At 41.3% G+C, this 21,432-nt stretch overlaps 1 protein-coding gene across 7 annotated transcripts in view; it reads left to right on the top strand.

Moving 5' to 3' along the window:
* MAP4 (microtubule associated protein 4) overlaps positions 1-21,432 on the top strand; it is a 220,124-nt gene that overhangs the window by 77,655 nt on the left and 121,037 nt on the right. For all 7 annotated transcript variants that reach the window (XM_054991276.1, XM_054991275.1, XM_054991274.1 and 4 more), the window contains exon 3: positions 12,667-12,923. In XM_054991276.1, the coding sequence (XP_054847251.1) occupies positions 12,686-12,923 (238 nt within the window). In that variant the 5' untranslated portion in view covers positions 12,667-12,685. The remainder of the gene's footprint in view (positions 1-12,666; positions 12,924-21,432) is intronic.

The following is a 21,432-nucleotide window of genomic DNA, read 5'->3' as shown; positions in this document are numbered from 1 at the left end:
GGGTTCTTATTAATTTGAAATTGTAAAATTTCACTCATTTCTCTTATTATTTCCCCCCAGTACTGCCTGGCTACCTCACACGACCACCACATATGATAGAGGGAGCCCTCATGCTTCTTACATTTCCAGCATTTATTAGAAGTATTCAAATTCCCTAGCGCAATCTTCTTTGGTGTCATGTACCAACGATAAATCATTTTATAAATGTTCTCTTTGATATTAATACATGTCGTTGTCTTCATTGTAGTTTTCCACAAGTATTCCCATGCCTCCATTGTTATTTCTTTATTAAAGTTTATAGCCCATTTCACCATTTGTGTTTTAACTATCTCATCCTCGGTATACCACTTCAACAGTACTTGGTATACCTTGGATATTCTTTTCTTATCTTCTTTAAGAAGGGTCTGCTCTAGTTCCGAATTCTCTATTCGTATACCTCCCTTTACAGAGTCCGAATTATATAAGTCTCTGATCTGTCTATACTGGAACCAATCGTAGTTAGGTGATAGTTCCTCTTGTGTCTTTATTCTAAGTTTGGATGCTTCAGTTTTAGTTATTTCTTTATACGTTAAACATTGTTGTTCATTATCAACAGCTCTCGGGTCTATCACCTCATATGGAACCACCCACAAAGGGGTTCCTTCTTGTAGATAAATTCTGTACTTCTTCCAGATTATGTATAGACTTCTCCGAACAAAGTGATGCAGGAACATCGAGTTGACCTTTACTTTGTCATGCCATAAATATGCGTGCCATCCAAATATTTTTTTATATCCCTCTAGGGCTAATAGTTTCTTGTTCTTTAATGTCATCCATTCTTTCAACCAAACTAGGCAGATTGCATCATGATAAAGTCTCAGATTGGGCAGTTGCATTCCGCCTCTTTGCTTTGCATCTTGTAAAACTTTCACTTTCACTCGAGGCTTCTTGCCTGCCCAAACAAAATCTGATATTTTCCTCTGCCATTTTTCAAATTGTTTGGAGTCTCTGATGATTGGTATTGTCTGTAGCAAAAACATTACTCTTGGTAACACATTCATCTTAACTGCTGCAATCCTGCCCAACCATGACAAATTCAATCTATTCCATTTAATCAAGTCTCTCTCTATCTGAGTCCATAGTTTTTCATAATTGTTTTTGAATAGATCTATGTTCTTTGCAGTTAATTCGACTCCCAAATATTTCACTTTACTTGTTACTTCACAATCCGTTGTTTCCATTAACAATTGTTGTTTCTGCTTAGTCATATTTTTGCATAATATCTTTGACTTCTTTTTGTTAATGAAGAAACCTGCCAAGTCTCCAAACTCCTTGATCTTATCTATCACTCTTGGCATGTTCTCCAATGGGTCCTCTACAATTAACATTATGTCATCCGCAAATGCTCTGACCTTATATGAATAGTCCTTTATTTTTAATCCACGAATTTCATCATCTTGACGTATTTGTATCATCAGAATCTCCAATACTAAAATGAACAACAATGGAGATAACGGGCAACCTTGTCTTGTTCCTTTACTTATCGTCAATTTCTTGGTCAATTCATCATTCACCACAATTGCTGCAGTCTGGTCTCTATAAATTTCCTTAATTGCTCTGATGAATCTTTCTCCCAATTGTAGCTTTTCCATAGTGGCAAACATAAAGTCCCAGTTTAAATTGTCAAACGCTTTTTCAGCGTCAACAAAGAAGAAACCAACCTCTTTGTCACAACGCTTGTCATAATATTCAATAGCATTGATCACTGTCCTTAAGTTGTCTCTTATTTGTCTGTCTGGCAAAAAGCCTGCTTGTTCCTCCTCTATGACTTCCGAGAGCCACCCCTTCAATCTCTCCGCCAATATCTTCGCAAAAAATTTTATAGTCATTGTTGAGTAGCGATATAGGTCTATAATTTTTCACATTAGTCAGGTCTTGGCCCTCTTTTGGGATCAATGATATATTCGCTTCACTCCAAGTTTCTGGAATCCTTTGATCCCTTAAAACCCCATTCATCACCTCTTTTAGGAATGGTGCCAGTTCATTAGCCATTGTCTTATAGAATTTAGCCGTAAGTCCATCTGGCCCTGGCGCCTTTCCTAGATTTGCAGATTGTATTGCCTTACTTATTTCCTCGTCAGTTACTTCACTATTCAACTTATTTCTCCAAGCTTCCGAGATTTCTGGAAGTTTGGTTTTCTCCAAATATGACGCTATTCTTTGTTTACTTCTTTTTTATTATACAGCTTAGCGTAAAATTTATAAAAGGCTCTACTAATGGTAGCCTGCTCCAAATACGTTTTGTTATCTTCGCAAATTTTATTTATTATCTTCTTTTCCCTTTTCTTCTTCAATTGCCATGCCAGGTACTTCCCAGGTTTATTAGCACCCTCAAACGCTTTTTGATTCAGTCTTTTGAGATTCCACTCCAATTCTTTATTGCTCATTGCTGTTAGCTGTTCTTGAAGTATTTTAATTTCCTGGTATACCTTCTTTTTCCCTGGTCTCTTTTTTAGCTGTATTTCTTTGGCTTTTATTTTCTCCTCAATCTCTTGTCTTTTCTCCTCTTTCTTCTTTCTTGCTCTACCATTTAAGTCCATTAGTATGCCCCTTACAACCGCCTTGTAAGCATCCCAAACTTTATTGGTTGGTACTTCTTTATTCACGTTGTATTGTATAAAAAACTTTGTCTCTCTTCTCAGTATTTCCATATTCTCTCTTTCCTGTAACAAGTCCTCATTTATTCTCCATGCTTTCCTTTTTCTCTTTTTTCCAAATTTCCACATAATTGGGTTGTGATCTGAGCCTACCATAGGCATTATTTCTACCTCCTTAGTCCATAATGCTAAGTCTTTTGAGGCCCAGATCATATCAATTCTTGATAATGTAGAATGCCGTGCAGAATAAAAAGTAAACTGTCTGCTTTTAGGATATTCTCTCCTCCATACATCTTCAAGAGTCTCTTGTTGAATCAACTCAAAAAAAAGCTTTGGTAATAGTCCTCTTTTCTTTTGTGCCGTTGTAGTCTTTTTGTCTAGTTCCAAGTCTGTCACTCCATTGAAGTCTCCAGCAAGAATTATCTGGTCGTATGCAAGATCGTCTAAATGCTTCCTTAAATCCTCAAAGAAGCTTTCTTTTGCACCGTTAGGTGCATAAAGTCCGACTACCAACACTCTCTTTAAATTCCAAATACATTCCACTGCTACAAATCTAGCTTCCACATCTCTCATAACAAATTTTGGCTGTAGCTCCATTTTTATGTACAACACCACTCCTCTTTTTTTCTTGTTGGAGGCCGCTACATATTCTTTGCCCAATTTTCCAGATTTTAAATATTTTACATCCTGCTTTCTGATATGGGTCTCTTGCAAACAAACAATGTCACATTTTTGTTTTAGTAGCCAGTGAAAAGTATTTTTCCTCTTATTCGGTGAGTTTAGTCCATTTACATTCCAAGATAATACTTTACACTCCATACTCATGATCTTGTTGGTAAGTCTTTTTCATTGTCCTTAATAAATCGCTCCATCTCTCGCTCAGATCTGATGCGTTTTTTGGCCCCTCCAAACTCAAAGGACACTCCTTCCGGTAACTCCCATCTGTACCTGATTTTCATGTCCTTCAAAATCTGAATTAGCACTTTATATTTTTTCCGGTCCAGTAACACTGATCTGGGCAGTTCCTTCATTATAATAATCGTCTTGCCATCAATCTCCAATGGATCTTGAAACTGTTTTGTCACAATCCTCTCTTTCATATTTCGTGTTGTAAACTGCACAATCACATCTCTTGGTAGTTTCCTCTGGGTTGCTATTCTCGAATTCACACGGTATGCCACATCTAGGATAGCCACAACTTCCTCCTCCTCCTTCCCCAGGTACTCAGCCAACACCTCAGTCATCTGTTCTTGCGCTGACTTTCCTTCCACTTCTGGCAAGCCACGAAAACGTAGCTGCTTCTCCATATGTTTAGTTTCTGCAACTGACATTCTCCCCTTCACCAATCTCATCTCTGTTTGTTGCGTGTCTGCTAAATTCTCCATCGCGTCTTCTACTGTTTTAACTCTCTGCTGCGTTCCTTGTAATTCACTTCGTATTGTTTCCATACCTTTTTTCACTTCTGACAGCTCCGATTTTACTGTCTGTGTAACCTCTTTAACCTCTTTTATCAGCTCCAATTTCGTGTCCTTAAGTTCTTTAATCATATCTAAAAGTTTTTTGTCCAGGTTTTTATCCAGGTTTTCTATTGCCGATTGCCACTCTTTTTTTGACATCGTGGGGCTTGCTTTAGCTCGCTCCCACGAATCCGCTCTCTTCCTTAACTCCGTGGCGTAAAATTTAACGTTTTTCTATTTTAAATGTCCCGGTCTTCTTATAGAAATTAAATTTTAAAGAGTCCAAAATGTCGGGCGTCTTTTCTCTATGGTTTCTCTGTGATTTTGTAATCCAAGATGGCCTACTTCCTCTTCCGCTGAAGCCGCGACCCTTCCCCTTTCAAAAATGGCGATTCCCTACTTCCTGCCCTCCAGCAAGGGCCGCTTCTCTCCAGCCACTCTATTGTTATTACGCACTTCCTGTCTCCCGTCTTCCCACAGCAGATCTCGCGATGGTGTCTTTTTCTCACAGCTCCAAAGCCACAGGTATTCAAAACAATAGTCCCATTTCTTTAATAACTTCTTTAAACTTAGTCTCTTTTTAAATTCGATTCCTGCCGAGTCTTCCCCTCCTTTTCACTAGTCTGTTGCAGTTTAAAAATCTACTTTTTTTCCTCTCTGTTTTTATCAATCTGTCCCGTCTCAGAAGATAATGATCTTTACCTTCTCTTCACTTTTCTCGGGTTATAATCGCTGTTTCGATTTTAAGTTCTCCTCTCAGCTTCTTCCCCCAATCGATGCTTGGGTATGTAGGTCTTATGCCAGCTGAATTGGCCCCAAAACTGCCGCAGAGATTATAGCCGACCCGTCGCAAGGTGGGACCTCAAGGATCGGGGGGAGACTCGTTGTGTAGAGCCCCCCCTCGTCCGAGATCTGGCTCACCCTAGGGTCTTGAGCGTTCTTTGCCTGCTCCCCGCCTGAGAGCAGTCGGCCGCGGGCTATTTTCACCCCGCCGGCCGGTTAAAACGGCAGTCCGGTCAGCTCCGCAAGTGGAGCTGCGTTAGACCTCCATGGATCCCAAACAGGAAGTCGGGCTCCCCACTTCTGATGGGATTCAGTTGACCCTTGCAGATCTAGCTAAGGGTCTAGGGATTATACTGGATCCAGCATTGTTGCTAGAGAAGCAAGTTGGTGTAGTTGCCAAAAATGCTTTCTCCACATCCAGACTAGCTCAGAAAACGACCCCCTACCTTGACCTGGCCAAACTGGCCACCTGGATCCATGCCACAGTAGCATTGAGGCTAAACTTCTGTAATGCTCTGTACATAGATCACCCTTTAATGTCAAAACAGATACTCCAGTTGGTGCATAACACTGCAACTCGATTATTATTGGGAGCTATGCGGATCATGCTTATTACGCCCATTCTACAGTCACTCCATTGGCTGCCCATCAGTTACCAGGCTCAGTTCAAGGTTTTGTCTGTTGCATACCATGCCCTTCTTGACCTTGGTCCATATCTGTGGGACTGCCTTTCTCCCTATGTTCTGCCCTGACAGCTTCGCTCATCTGCAAGTGCTGCATGCAAATGGGCAGAATAAATAACTGTGTGTACATGTGCTTCCTCTGTGGTGGCCCCACCTTATGGAATACCTGATGAGGTTAGGGGGGTTCCCACTCTCCTGGCTTTCCGCAAACCAAAACGGAATTATTCAGGTGGGCTTTTTTACCCAAACAGGGAAAGTTGTAGTGTAAGGAAATGGTTCGGAGAGATGCATTGGTAAAGGGGCGGGGACAGTGGACTGCACTACCGTGTTGCTGTAAGGATACACCTACTGCTGTAGCAGGATTTAATCACAATCTGCTCTAAGTATACTTAACAACAACAACAACATTTGATTTATATACTTCCCTTCAGAATGACTTAACACCCACTCAAAGCAGTATACAAAGTATGTTATTAATATTCCCACAACAATATTGTTTGTTTGTTTGTTTGATTGTTTGATTGATTGATTGATTGATTGATTGATTGATTGATTGATTGATTGATTGATTGATTGATTGCCAGCCCGCCCTGCAAACGGGCTCAGGGCGGGTTACAATAAAAAAGATAAATTACAAAAATACAATAAAATCACAGAATTCACAACACAACATTTCAAGGAATTCACCTGTTCACCATATATAGAAAGGGTGAAGGTCTGGATCAATAATCACCCTGTGAGGTGGGTGGGGCTGAGAGATCTCTGAGAGAGCTGTGACTGACCCAAGGTCACCCAGCAGCTTCAAGTGGAGAAGTGGGGAATCAAACCAGATTAGAGTCCCGTGCTCTTAACCACTACAACAAACTGACTGTGTATTCTAGTGAACTTTGCATGAACTTTAATGTAGTGTGTTAGATTGTGTAACAATTCAGATGTTCCTTTTATCTTTTTTTAACTAATTAAACATAGTTGGGTAAAAGTAGATTAATGATTCTTTAATTGCTAGAATGGACCAATCATAATCTTCTCACTTAACTTTTTGTCAACTTTTAAAGTTCTATGAAGCCTATCATGCACCATAGCAAAGAGTCCAGTAGCACCTTTAAGACTAACCAACTTAATTATAGCATAAGCTTTTGAGAACCACAACTCTCTTCATCAGATGCATCGTCAGTTTTTGAGACGATGCATCTGACGAAGAGAGCTGTGGTTCTTGAAAGCTTATGCTACAACGAAGTTGGTTAGTCTTAAAGGTCAAAATAGTAAAGTGTCTTATTGGACTCTTTACTATTTTATGACTACAGCCTAACACGGCTAAGTCCTCTGGATCTACACCATAGCATCACACTTGGCTTTAGCCGAATATCATATTTTGAAAATCTGAAGAATCAGCTAAACCTAAGATGAATCATATTTTTATATTTTTGTCATGTATGAACGATCTTAGAGAGCAAGCACATGTCAATTAGTATAAAAATGTCATCCAGATAAGTGATTAAGGTTTTGATGAAGAAAATCTCATGAAGATGATTAAGAGAAATGTTTGTCTCTGTCTACTTGAAGTCCAGTGCATTTTATAGTAGACTGAGTATGATCTAATTTAAAGTCATTACTAGCTTTAATTAAGAGATTGGTTTTTTTATTGCATACCTTTGTTCATCAGTTATATTTTTCATTTTAATAATACTTTATATTTTAGTATCTTGATTAATTAAAAAATTAGAGTTTATTTTAATAAAGAAGTCTCTGTGTGCCTTGATGGAAAGGATTAAAACAAGAAGAATCCATAAAAAATATTTGTATTAAGTGACAGAGTCTTTAAAGAAAGGCCTCTGTCTTAAGACCTGATCTGAAGTGGGCCAGATGGACTTACGGCTAAATTCTATAAGACAATGGCTAATGAACTGGCACCATTCCTAAAAGAGGTGATGAATGGGGTTTTAAGGGATCAAAGGATTCCAGAAACTTGGAGTGAAGCGAATATATCATTGATCCCAAAAGAGGGCCAAGACCTGACTAATGTGAAAAATTATAGACCTATATCGCTACTCAACAATGACTATAAAATTTTTGCGAAGATATTGGCGGAGAGATTGAAGGGGTGGCTCTCGGAAGTCATAGAGGAGGAACAAGCAGGCTTTTTGCCAGACAGACAAATAAGAGACAACTTAAGGACAGTGATCAATGCTATTGAATATTATGACAAGCGTTGTGACAAAGAGGTTGGTTTCTTCTTTGTTGACGCTGAAAAAGCGTTTGACAATTTAAACTGGGACTTTATGTTTGCCACTATGGAAAAGCTACAATTGGGAGAAAGATTCATCAGAGCAATTAAGGAAATTTATAGAGACCAGACTGCAGCAATTGTGGTGAATGATGAATTGACCAAGAAATTGACGATAAGTAAAGGAACAAGACAAGGTTGCCCATTATCTCCATTGTTGTTCATTTTAGTATTGGAGATTCTGATGATACAAATACGTCAAGATGATGAAATTCGTGGAATAAAAATAAAGGACTATTCATATAAGGTCAGAGCATTTGCGGATGACATAATGTTAATTGTAGAGGACCCATTGGAGAACATGCCAAGAGTGATAGATAAGATCAAGGAGTTTGGAGACTTGGCAGGTTTCTTCATTAACAAAAAGAAGTCAAAGATATTATGCAAAAATATGACTAAGCAGAAACAACAATTGTTAATGGAAACAACGGATTGTGAAGTAACAAGTAAAGTGAAATATTTGGGAGTCGAATTAACTGCAAAGAACATAGATCTATTCAAAAACAATTATGAAAAACTATGGACTCAGATAGAGAGAGACTTGATTAAATGGAATAGATTGAATTTGTCATGGTTGGGCAGGATTGCAGCAGTTAAGATGAATGTGTTACCAAGAGTAATGTTTTTGCTACAGACAATACCAATCATCAGAGACTCCAAACAATTTGAAAAATGGCAGAGGAAAATATCAGATTTTGTTTGGGCAGGCAAGAAGCCTCGAGTGAAAGTGAAAGTTTTACAAGATGCAAAGCAAAGAGGCGGAATGCAACTGCCCAATCTGAGACTTTATCATGATGCAATCTGCCTAGTTTGGTTGAAAGAATGGATGACATTAAAGAACAAGAAACTATTAGCCCTAGAGGGATATAAAAAAATATTTGGATGGCATGCATATTTATGGCATGACAAAGTAAAGGTCAACTCAATGTTCCTGCATCACTTTGTTCGGAGAAGTTTATACATAATCTGGAAGAAGTACAGAATTTATCTACAAGAAGGAACCCCTTTGTGGGTGGTTCCATATGAGGTGATAGACCCGAGAGCTGTTGATAATGAACAACAATGTTTAACGTATAAAGAAATAACTAAAACTGAAGCATCCAAACTTAGAATAAAGACACAAGAGGAACTATCACCTAACTACGATTGGTTCCAGTATAGACAGATCAGAGACTTATATAATTCGGACTCTGTAAAGGGAGGTATACGAATAGAGAATTCGGAACTAGAGCAGACCCTTCTTAAAGAAGATAAGAAAAGAATATCCAAGGTATACCAAGTACTGTTGAAGTGGTATACCGAGGATGAGATAGTTAAAACACAAATGGTGAAATGGGCTATAAACTTTAATAAAGAAATAACAATGGAGGCATGGGAATACTTGTGGAAAACTACAATGAAGACAACGACATGTATTAATATCAAAGAGAACATTTATAAAATGATCTATCGTTGGTACATGACACCAAAGAAGATTGCGCTAGGGAATTTGAATACTTCTAATAAATGCTGGAAATGTAAGAAGCATGAGGGCTCCCTCTATCATATGTGGTGGTCGTGTGAGGTAGCCAGGCAGTACTGGGGGGAAATAATAAGAGAAATGAGTGAAATTTTACAATTTCAAATTAATAAGAACCCAGAACTCCTGCTACTGAACTTGGGAATGGAGGGAATTCCAGCCCAACACAGGACGTTGATATTTTATATGACAGCAGCAGCTAGACTTTTGTATGCGCAAAAATGGAAAGTACAAGAAGTGCCAACTATTGAAGATTGGACTTACAAATTGCTGTATATGGCTGAAATGGACAAGATGACAAGAAAATTGAGAGATCTGGACTCAGGGCAGTTCAACACAGACTGGGAGAAGCTGAAACAATACCTGGAGAAGAAATGGGAGGTGGGAGGAAAACTGTGGCAGTTTGAGAACTACTGAAGTATTGAAGTAGAGGGGGGAGACTTTACCGGGGGGAGAAGAGATAAATGTGAATTAATAAGCAGTCAGATTAATAGATTGACATATATATAGATATATATAGGTTAACAAACAGAACATAGAGAAAATAATTAATTATAAGGACTAAATATAAGGAGCGATTAACTAACAATATTTTCTTTTTTTTCTGACAAGTTTTGTACCAAACTGAATGTCTGAAGATATAGATGGGTCAAATTGATTGACTACGTGAGGAGAGATATATAGAACTATTATAAAAAGATAGAATGAGTAATATATATAGAGAATAAGTCAAATTGTTTGATATAAACGAACGTATGATCTATATGGTTTATGATATATAGAAATACCTGAAATTGAAAAATTGGGATAAATTGTTTATCTAAGATGGAAACAAAGGCTTACAGTTTGGGCATATAATGTTAAAAATAGTTAAGGATGTACTGCTTAGAATAATGGAGAATATATATTTGTTTTAGATAGAGGAAGCTAATAAAAGTAAGGGAAAGGGGACAAAGGGTTGGAAAGCTGTTGGAGGTCAACAAAAAGGGGGGGAAAGGGAGGGGGTTAGAGATGAAAAAATTGGGGAAAATTGAATGTAAATGTGGAAATAATGGATTCTAACCCAATAAAAATTTTTCAAAAAAAAAAAAAAAAGACCTGATCTGAAGTTCCCTGAGGTATTCAGAATTTGGGCTATAAGTCCCAGAACTGGACCCTTTGGAAGCTTTAATGAGGCGCAGATAGTTACACTGGGTAGTTTCTGCATTATTTAATATGTCACGTTAAAGTGCTCATGTTTTGTTTCAGCTTTGTATTCTGATTTCTGTTTTCAAATTTCTGAAATCCATCCCCTGTTGCATGCCTGCAGTTAATGCAGAACTTTGTAATCTCTGGCAGGGTCAGTGCAAACCATTTTTTTTTAAATCAAACAGCTTAGGAAGATAATGTTAAATTTCAGTGTTTTAACCAGGCCTGTTTTAAAATGAAATCTCAATTTAGTATCAGTAAAACAAGCTGCATGTATCATCTCTCAAAACTGTACCTGTGGGCCTATCAAAGCAACCTGTAACAGCATGTCTGTGTCATGTACTGAAAGAACTGATCGAGTACAAAAACAACCTTTTGTGATCAGGTATTCTAAATCATAGATCATGTTCTACGTCATGTGTGTAACGTGAAGGACCATGGACTGGCAAGCCATTCTAGGCATTGGGAGCCAAGCACTGGCCCTCAGGCTCCCACCCTGGATCTCTCAGAGAAATCCTGTGAGCTCATCTACAGGTGGCTTTGTATTCCCATTTTATGTTCAGTCAGAATATGACTGCTTATGACACTGCCTACCCTAATGAGTAAACAACTGAAGTGTCTTATCTCATGGGAGACAACTCGCTTGCTTAGTAACTACTGACCCTTGGTTCCTGAAATATCTGGGTGTTTGGTTCTGGTGTATATTTAATGTTTCCCAATTTCCTAGTTATGGCTGTGAGGCTGAGCAGCCTGCCATCTGCATGTGGTCTGCAGGTAAATGGTCTCATTTGGTCTCCTTGTGGCTTGTGTGCATTTCACTACCTGCCTGCCTGCCTCCGTCCCAGATATACAAGTGGATAGGACATGCACTCTGCAGGGGCTCGTTTTGGATTACCCTTATGCAGGGCTTTTTTTTCTGGGAAAAGAGGTGATGGAACTCAGTGGGTTGCCAGCACAGGGTGCAACTCTTGGCGGGAGGTGGTGCCCCTGGTATCACATGTGTGCGCACAAAGTGCGCACACGCTCCCAGGACCAATGATGTCACTTTGAGTCAGCTGGAACAGGGGGGGGAGTTTTTAAAAGGTTAAATCACCCTTGGTGAAAATGGTCACATGGCTGGTGGCCCCGCCCCCTGATCTTCAGACAGAGGGGAGTTTAGATTGCAATCTAAACTCCCCTCTGTCTGGAGATCAGTGGGCGGGGCCACCGGCCATGTGACCATTTTCAAGAGGTGCCGGAACTCCGTTCCACCGCATTCCTGCTGAAAAAAGCCCCGCCCTTATGGATAGAACGATGGCTTGTTTAGTTATAGATTGGCGTTTATATCTACTAAGTATAAGGTGCATCCTCGTCTGTTTAAGAAATATCTGAGTTATAAATTTTAATTTAATTTAATTTAATTTATTATATTTATATTCCGCCCTCCCTGCTTTCGCAGGCTCAGGGCGGATAACAAATACAAACATTTTTAAAAACATTTAAAAACATTAAATAATACATTTAAAAAACATTTAAAAACATTAAATATAACAATTCATGCTGCATAGTGGTTCATATATGCTTCTGTGTTTGCATAGGGGTGATGGTTTAACCCCCCCTTCACGGGGGGGGGGGCGGGCACTGCCCGGCGTTAGCCATATGCCTGGCGGAATAGCTCTGTCTTACCGGCCCGGCGAAATGCAAGCAAATCTTGCCGGGCCCTTGTCTCGCAAGACAGAGCATTCCACCAGGTCGGGGCCAGGACTGAAAAGGCCCTGGCCCTGGTCGACGCCAGGCGGGCCTCCCTAGGGCCAGGGACACTTAAAAGATGTTTTCCGCCAGAGCGGAGAGTCCTCCGGGGCTCATATGGTGAGAGACGGTCCCTCAGATACGTCGGTAAGAGACGTAAAAGATTTAACTCAAGTAAGAGACTTGAGTTAAATCTTTCTTTCTCTTGGTGACTAAATCATGATTCTCTCTTCGGTGAAAGCAATTTGTTGTTCCAATTCTAGAGCCCTTTGTGGGGGTGAACAGGCTGAAGGCAACATGTCCTAAGCTCCCCAAAAACTTTTCTGTGCCAGACAAAACTATTTAATAGTAGTGAGTTTAATCCTTCTTTCCTGATATTTTTCTTTAGCTTGCAAAGGTGCTGAACTATGGCTGACTTGGACCACAGTCTCAGTCTTGCAGATGCCCTGACAGAGCCTCCACCGCAGATCGAGGAGGAAGTGAAACGGGATTTCATGGCCACCCTAGAAGCTGAGAAATTTGACGATGTGGTGGGAGAAACAGTTGGCAAAACGGACTATGTTCCGCTTCTAGACGACGACGATGTGAAGGCTGGGAACCAGGAGGCGAAAACCAAGCCCCATGTCGACAGTGTTCCGGTGGAACGTAAGTGTCCGAGCCCAGATATGAACTGTTTGGCAGCTCACCTCTGGCCTTTACACGTGTCCCTCCCCCAAGTCCCAGGGTAAAGGGCCTTTTAAAGTCTGTTTTACATGAATGAAAATGTAAAAGAGTATCTTGAGAGAAGACAGGAGGAGGCAATAATTGGATTTTAATCTTTATTGAACATAGAAAATACAGTGAGAGAAAGCAAGAAAAAAAATCACATGAATCAAAAGGCCATGCCATATACTTGACTGGTGAAATACACTGCGCTAAAAACGATGAGGCAATTGTAAAAACCCCAAAGCATTTGGGGAAAAAGCAATCAGTCATCAGATCAAATAAATCCTGTTGGAAGTGGTTCTTTTTTTTTAAGCTAGATATATCCTCCTATGGCTAATCCCAGAGCTGGAACCCTCCTGTTTGCTGTTACAAGCCTACAGTGTCCCCACAACAGGGCGGGGTGAGATTGTACATCGCCTGATGTTAATTTTCTGACTTGAATAATAAGCATGGGATCTCTCCTGCAACTCAGGCTTTGCAAGGCCTGAGAAGTCAGGAGGTCTGCAGGTTTTGTTTCCTGACAAGGGGCTGGGGCCTTGGGCGTCTCAGAACATTGGCGTTGCAGAGTATAAATGAGCAGAAGCTTGGGCCACACAGGCTGCCGTCACTCCCCTGCTAGCATTGAAAGCTCCTTGGCTGGATGGTTCCATTTGGCATGGTGCTGAAAAGGCTGGGCACAAAGTCACCACAGTTCTGCTGTAGCATCCAGTGGGAAAGGCTTCACGTGTCCCTTGCTCGTTTCTCTTGCTGCCTGTGATTGTTCCTGTAATCTACTGCTATGCCCTGAACCCTAAAGCTGCTGAGTCAGTAGATATGGATGTGGATGCAGATGACTTCTCTTAAGAGAATGTATGTTTCTTATTTATTTTATTTTCCTATTGTGCTACAATGGAGCACTTACACCAGTGTAAGTAGCCAACCCAGTCCATGAGAGTGATGGAGCCATGAGAGCAAACATGGATGAGCTGAGAGGTAGCCAGTGGTTCCGGTCGGTCTGCAGTGGGCTTGGGGAGTGTGAAATGGCAGAATGTTGCAAAGCAGAATGAGGTAAGGTGAGGAGAGAGGCAGTCCTGTTGAGATTTGCCAAACCCAGCGGTTTCAAAACTGGGTTGGCTGCCATTCTGATTTGCCTGCATCACCCAGACCTTTCAGGACGATCCTGATAACGGTTGCGGCAGATGATGAACATGGAATTTATTTTTTTCTGGTTGAACATTTGAACGACCTGGTTGTCTTGAGGGTCAGAGAATTGAATAGTAAAGGCTGCTTAGGGGAGCCAGTTTGGTGTAGTGGTTAAGAGCGCGGGACTCTAATCTGGAGAACAGGGTTTGATTCCCCACTCCTCCACTTGAAGCCAGCTGGGTGACCTTGGGTCACTCACAGCTGTCTCAGAGCTTTCTCAGCCCCACACACCTCACAGGGTGATTGCTGTGTGGGTAAGAATAACATACTTTGTAAACCGCTCTGAGTGGGCGTTAAGTTGTCCTGAAGGGCGGTATATAAATTGAATGTTGTTGTTGTTGTTGTTGTTGTTTCCAGACCCAGGTGATAGCATGTATGGTGACAGACCCATCATAATCAGTCTGACCATATGATGTGTGTGACGCCAGCTCTCCCCTTTGAAGGGTTTGTAAGAAACCAGCCCAATGTTTCCATCCCACAGAGCTGCCCTTGCCCCCTCTTTTTGATGCAGTATTGGAGTCGCTGATGCCTCCCCTTTCTCAGCAGCAAGAAGCCTGACCTCGCAGACCCCTCCCTTCTTCCCCCCATATCCAAATGGTGCCTTCCGAGCAGAGGTTTCTTTCTCTGAGTGCTGGAATGCTCCGAGCATTCATCTCGCGGCCTTTGTCTAGACTGCTGTTGCTGTTCCCTGTCTGGCTGCCCTGCTTTCTGATCTCATCCCCTTCAGTTAGTTCCAAATGCCTTTGCCCAAGTCGACTTTCGCTCCCGTGGCTTTGATCCACATGCTGTTGTGCTGCTTCCCGGCATGCTTTGCCTCAACACACACCTTAGTTGTTGTTTTCTTCACTCCACAGAAGTGTCTTGATTTTTAACGCTATTCCCTCTCCGCCTTTGTAACTCAAGTGTTGTGCAGCTAAATCCCACCCCACCCCCACCCCTCCCATCCTCTGCCCCTGTCGTTTGGAGCAGTTTCCCCATCACTCTTATGTAATAACACTCCAGGCTGTGCTCTGGAGAATCTGTGTTTATATAACCTTAATTTAAAAGTAAACTTACATCTTGTGTCAGGATGTATAACTTTCTCTTCTGGTGAGTCTAACCTTGTCTTACCCAGAAAGGCACAAAATAACTAGCCTGTGGGGAGAAGTGCCTAATATTAGCTTCCAAAATGGGTTGTGGTGGTAAGCTAAGGGAGGGGGCTGTCAAGGGAAGCCAAGTCTTACAGGCTCCCTATGAAATCTCTTGCTTCGATCTTTTTGAGAACTTGGTCACACTGTCTCTTGGCTTGTGTTGACAGTTAGGATGTAATTGCTCTCACGTCCAACTTCTGTTTTCAAAACTGCACGTTTTATAGCTTCAGGCGCATCTGGGGTGCAGAGTAGAACCCAAGGACGAGAGTCATTGCAAAGTCAATAAAGATAGTGCAAGCCGAATCAGTTGTTCAGAGGCCAAACATTTGAATATGTTACTACATGTCTATTGGGGTTTAGTCCTGGTTTCAGCAGGCTTGGCTGCTAATAATAACAATAATCAAAATGGTTGGTTAGCATTACAACAACCCTGTAAGGTTGGATCAGGTGAAGCTTGAACCTGGGGCAATCCTGGTTCATCACTCAGCTGCTATATAACTGCTACACTATCTCTTTCTTATTTATTATTAAATTTATAGTCAGCTGTCTTCTCAAGCGGGCTCAGAGCAAATAACATCACATATCATATATCACAATAAAATCCCATTTAAAAGAAAAGCATAAAATTCAGTGAACATAACTCCAAGCGGCAGCCTGTGTTGCATTAACCTGACCAAGGTGGGAACTGTGTTCATGGGTGTTAATAATAAAATATAAGGAGTTGGATCCAGGCTAAACCTGCAGCTTCCTCCAATCCCCTCCTTATGTCATTCCTTAGGGTCCCTTGTTCCCCCAGGAGCAGCAGTTCATGGAAATCAGCGCTATGCTGTCTCTTGACTACCGGAGGGAGCATTTCTTGGCTAGTTCTCTTCCTAGTCACATGTGTACATTTCCTGTAGGTCAAGGGAATGCATGTTAGAGAGAAATGTTCTTGAATGAAATGAATTGTCACACCATAAATTGATCTAGGGTTTACTTACTAGCCAGTTTGGTATAGTAGTTAAGAGCGGCAGGAGAGCCAGGTTTGATTCCCCACCTCTCTGCTTGAAGCCAGCTGTCAGTCACAGCTCTCTCAGAGCTCTCTCAGCCTCACCCACCTCACAGGATGATTATTGTTGTGAGGATAATAATAACACACTTTGTAAACTGCTCTGAGTGGGCATTAAGTTGTCCTGAAGGGTGATATATAAATCAAATGATGTTGTTGTTGTTGTTGTTGTTGTTGTTGTTACTACTACTACTACTACTACTACTACTACTACTACTACTACTACTACTACTACTAACTTGTGGCTGAGCTATAAAACAGGCAGCGCTGCTTGGGATGGGCTTGGGTTTTCTCTGTGTGTTTTGTTGTTTGTGTACCCAATGGAAAGAGCTTCATGGACTCCACGGAGGCGTGTGTGTGTGTGCCTCTGTATGTGTACACTACGCCTACAAAGGACAGCTCTTGGGTACGAGGACGGGCCTTGGCACGGAGACTCTTCACGCCTCATCTGGCTTTTTGGAGGGCTCTCCAACAGCTTCTTTTGGTTGTCATGGACTTGCAGTGCAGGATGGAGGGGCGTACTCCTGGCCAAGTTCATAAGACGGATTTTGGTCCATATGGTCATACTTTGAAATGTGGAAAGCCTTTCCCCTAAAGCGTTGCTGGCTATACCCTGGAGATGTCTTGGTCTTGCCCTCATGGCTTGGCATGCATTTGGGAGCCTGAGGAGAGTGTTGGTGAAGTGGTTTGGGGAGAGTCTACTCCTGAATAGACTGATCAGCAGAGGGGCTAAATGTGAGGGGGGGCACTATAGGGCAGAGGGCTGCACTTGAGGGGTCTTCGTGACCATATAGTTCAAAAATGTTATAAGCGCCTCAGGTGTTTTGCTCTTGCCTTGTAATAAACTTTTCCTCTTCACAAGACAAAATAAGAGCAGCTTTTGAATAAAGAAAATGTTTCCGGTGCGTAGATTATATTGTCTCTGAACTGTCTTTTGAAGGCACCTGTCATTCATCTGACTTAATGACTGGGTGGATCTATGAAAATACCTGGCATTATCAATGTAGCTAATGCTCAGCGTAGCCTCAATCCAGAGACTGCATCCATGAACAGACAACACATTTTTTTTTACAAATCTGAGAAAAGTCTTAGGTTAGCAGAAAAATCTGAAAACTAAACAAACAAACAAACCTACAATGGGGGTGGTTAATATTCCAAATAATAGAAGCAGCACCTGTACCTTTAAGAAATGAATGCTCCCTGAGATCTTTTTGGCTTTTGTGAGGGATCACCAGTCAATACTGTCAGCCTTCAGGCCAAGTTTCTGTTAGTAAAAAGTAGAAGTTTTTAATGATTTCTTGATCCATAAATAATTATGAATTCCTTCTTTGGTGTCAATTATCTCCAGTTTTATATTTTTCCCGTTTGGATTTATAATATTTCTGATATTCAAGCTAGTGCAGCCACTTGATGGTACACTTTAATATTTTAATATTTGGTACCACTAATCCACCTTGGCTTTTTTCATCTTGTAAATATTTTAAATCCTATTCTTAGTTTCCATTCCATATAAAATCATTTATCCTTTTCTTCTATTTTTAATTTTTTTCCTCATCTATATGGATTGGCAACATTTGGAACAGAAACTTCAATTTTGGTAATGTATTCATTTTAACAGAGATTCTTCCTAGCCATGAAATAATCAATTTCCCCCGTCTTTGCAGATCTTTCGTAATGATTATCCAAACTTTCTGATAGTTACCTTTATATAAGTTATCATTTTGTCCTGTTACATTTATTCTCAAATATTTTACTGGTTGTCTGGTGACAGCACAATGTGTTATTTTTTCCTATCTCTTCTTGTTCTGTTCTGGTTGTCATTAGTATTATCTTAGTTGTCCTTTTGTTCAGTTTATATCCAGAATACAATCCAAATCTAAATATTTGTTCCATTACATATTTCAGAGGAATATTTAACAAACCAAAAGAAAACCAACTCTGTGCATTTGTGTGCTTGTGTCTTTAGTCTTCCTGTAAACCGTCCAGCCGGAGCTGGAACCAGTTCCCCTGGGGAACCTGCTGATTTGCCAGTGCTCAGCTGGGGGGGGGCGGGGGGGGCTGACCAGATTAGGCAAGTTTAACAAGCAATCAGAGGACCTTTATGAATTGTGCGAGTCCAGAGGGGTTGCGTTTGGAGGAGCAGGATTGAGTCAAGAAGTGGAGTGTTTGGGGGCAACACTTCCCCTTTGTCCCCCAAATTATTGCCCCCCCCCGGCAAGATAATGACAACTAGCACAAGTTAGTTTATCAAGTGGCTGAATGTCGCAATTTGACAATTTCTTGCTAATCCTCTTATTCTCCTGGTTCTTTTATGTAATGCTGAGGGATTGTTTGGGGGGGGGCAAAGCCGGCTGTTTCCTTCTTCCTTGCTAGCAGCTGCCTGCTCAGCTTTAATATCAGTGTTTGACCTTGGATTGATGCTCATGGGAGAGATTCAGATCCGTGGCTCTTCAGTGGCATTGTGGCTGCCGCCTTCCTCTCTTTTAAAATTATGTTTATTACTTATAAGGTGATATATGCAGTTCCAGTTTCATGTGATTTACAATCACCACAGGTCAAACAAAATTACATATTTTGTAACACTGAGACACTGAGAGATCTCTGTCTTTTGGTGCTACACCTCTGAAGATGCCAGCCACAGCTGCTGGCGAAACGTCTGGAACTACAATGCTACGACCATGGCTATACGGCCCGGAAAATCCGCAACAACCATCGTTCTCCGGCCGTGAAAGCCTTCGACAATATATAAAATTACATATTCTCTAATATATTCAGTGAGACAGAGACTATAAGTAAACAAATAGATCATCAAAAATTAGTAAAATAAGCGATCTATAAAGATGGTCTTACTAAACATTTAACTTTTACCCCTGAATCACTAGGTCTTTAAACCAAATAGGTCAGTCTAATCTTAACTAGAAATACCAGTAACCACAACAAAGAAGCACAGCCATTTTCTACATTACAATTTATATCCCACTTATTTCATAAAATCTTAGCATGAGAGAATCTGCTGAGATGAAATCTTAAACCTTAATAAATGTCTCCGTTTCTCTCATACACCTACACGCTCGTGATTGGACTTACACGGCCTTACCAGTCAGATGTACTTTTGCTTAAATGGCATATTGATCCTTTCTCCCAATTCACTTTGTTAGGGTCTGGCTTCTAAAGCATTACCACTACAAATTTATAGACATCTTGGACTGGATAATTAAACTCTGAAATACCCACCAGGGGGTGCTGGCCGTATTCTCTTGTGACTTGGATAAAGTAAATTGCAGAAGTTCAAGGCAAGCTGCGTCCACACCCCACAACAGAACAAACCATCACAATGGAAGAAAGTTAATGCTTTAAATGTCTCAGTTGCGTCTCCCCGTGCAGATAATTGTATATAAATATGAATCCATTTTCAGCCAGCATTTTAAAGTGGTTTGGTAAAGAGAAACATCCTCGTACTTGAGGTGAAAAATAGTTCACGTATGCTCTCAGTTTATTTTTGTGGTGCTTTCAGAGTGGGGTTTGGAAAAGAGCCTGCGAGCGCAGTTTGTGCTGGCGCATATGAATATAATTGCTGTACCTTTGCATGAATCACAGATTCATAGGGTTGGAAGGGACCTCTAGGGTCATCTAGTCCAACCTCCTGCACAATGCAGGAAATTCACAACTTACCCCGCCCCCCCCCCCGACTGTGAGCCCCGCTCCATGCCCAGAAGATTGCAAAACACCTCCAGGATGACGTTTCCTGGAGGGGGGGCTAGTTCAGGTCTGAAGAGAGACCCTGGTCTGTTCTTGCAGCACGTGCCTTTGGAATCAAGAGCTTGAACCTGCACTGTGTGACATGAAGCGCATACAGTTGTTGCTTTCCCTTTGGGGGCTCAGCTGTTAGATTTAATGGCGGAAGCTGCTGGCAGTACTGTCAGAACCTGGCAGTTCCACACTCTGTATTCGTCTTTCCCATTTAACTGAAAGAGCAGCACATTTTGCTTGAGAGAAATGGTTCTTAAAACGATCGGTTGCTTTCTAGTGTGTAATGCATTGTTTCCCTAACAGGGAGGGTGTGGTCCCCTTTATTGCATTCCACTGGTAATGTGCACCTTTTGCACACACTAAACCGTATGCAGTGGTCTCATTCCCCTGGACATGATTCCTCACAACTCATTCATGGTGTTCCTCTTCCCTCTCGAGCCGTCGTCGCTGCGACAAGGCCATTGCTCATGTGAGGAATAGGACGCCGCCTTCTCCCTGCTTGATTCCAGCAGACAACTGAAGAGAAGAGATGAGGGAGTTCGCAGCTCAGGTTCCAGAGGGGTTAGCTGTGTTAGTCTGTAGTTGCAAAATAGTAAAAAGTCCAGTAGCACCTTTAAGACTAACCAGCGTTATTGTAGCATGAGTTTTTGAGAACCACAGCTCTCTTCGTCAGATGCTACAATAAAGTTGGTTAGTCTTAAAGGTGGTACTGGACTCTACTATTTTGCTACTACGGACTAAAAAAAGAGCCCCCTGGTGCAGAGTGGTAAGCTGCAGTACTGCAACCCAAGCTCTGCTCATGACCTGAGTTCGATCCTGGCAGAAGCCGGGTTCAGGTAGCCGGCTCAAGGTTGACTCAAGAGGCAGATGGCTAGAAAGTATTTTTTCCCCCTCTGGGGGGCTGGAAGATCCCAGTGACTTGGATGCTGATTCTTGTATCACGGCTTGCCTACTTTCTTGCCTTCTTGCCTCCTTTCTTACTTAGAAGTTGGATGGTCTTTTTTTTTGCACCCGCTGCTTACTGTTTACATAAAATCAATCATTTGAGTCATTAGTCAAGATGTGTTATCAAATCATTTGGACAAGGCTTAGTGAGTTTGGACATCTTTTTAAAAACTTATTTGAATCATTTTAAAGGGGTAGATCAGGAGGAAGAGAGAGAGAGCAAGAGAAGAAGGAAGGAAGCTAAATGGAAAACAAGAGCGTTTTTAGGGAACGCTTATGCCACGTTCTTGGTAAGAAGGATAGGCCAACTTCCTTCGGTGTTGGAGAGCTGCAGGTGGAAAGGATCATGAGCTGCTTTGCTGGGGCACATCTGGCAAGGACTGCGGTTAATGTC

This window comes from Eublepharis macularius, chromosome 11, assembly GCF_028583425.1.
Source record: "Eublepharis macularius isolate TG4126 chromosome 11, MPM_Emac_v1.0, whole genome shotgun sequence".
NCBI classification, from domain to species: domain Eukaryota; kingdom Metazoa; phylum Chordata; class Lepidosauria; order Squamata; family Eublepharidae; genus Eublepharis; species Eublepharis macularius.
The sequence above is the reverse complement of the archived record's forward strand: the minus strand, read 5'-3'. Positions and strand labels throughout refer to the sequence as shown.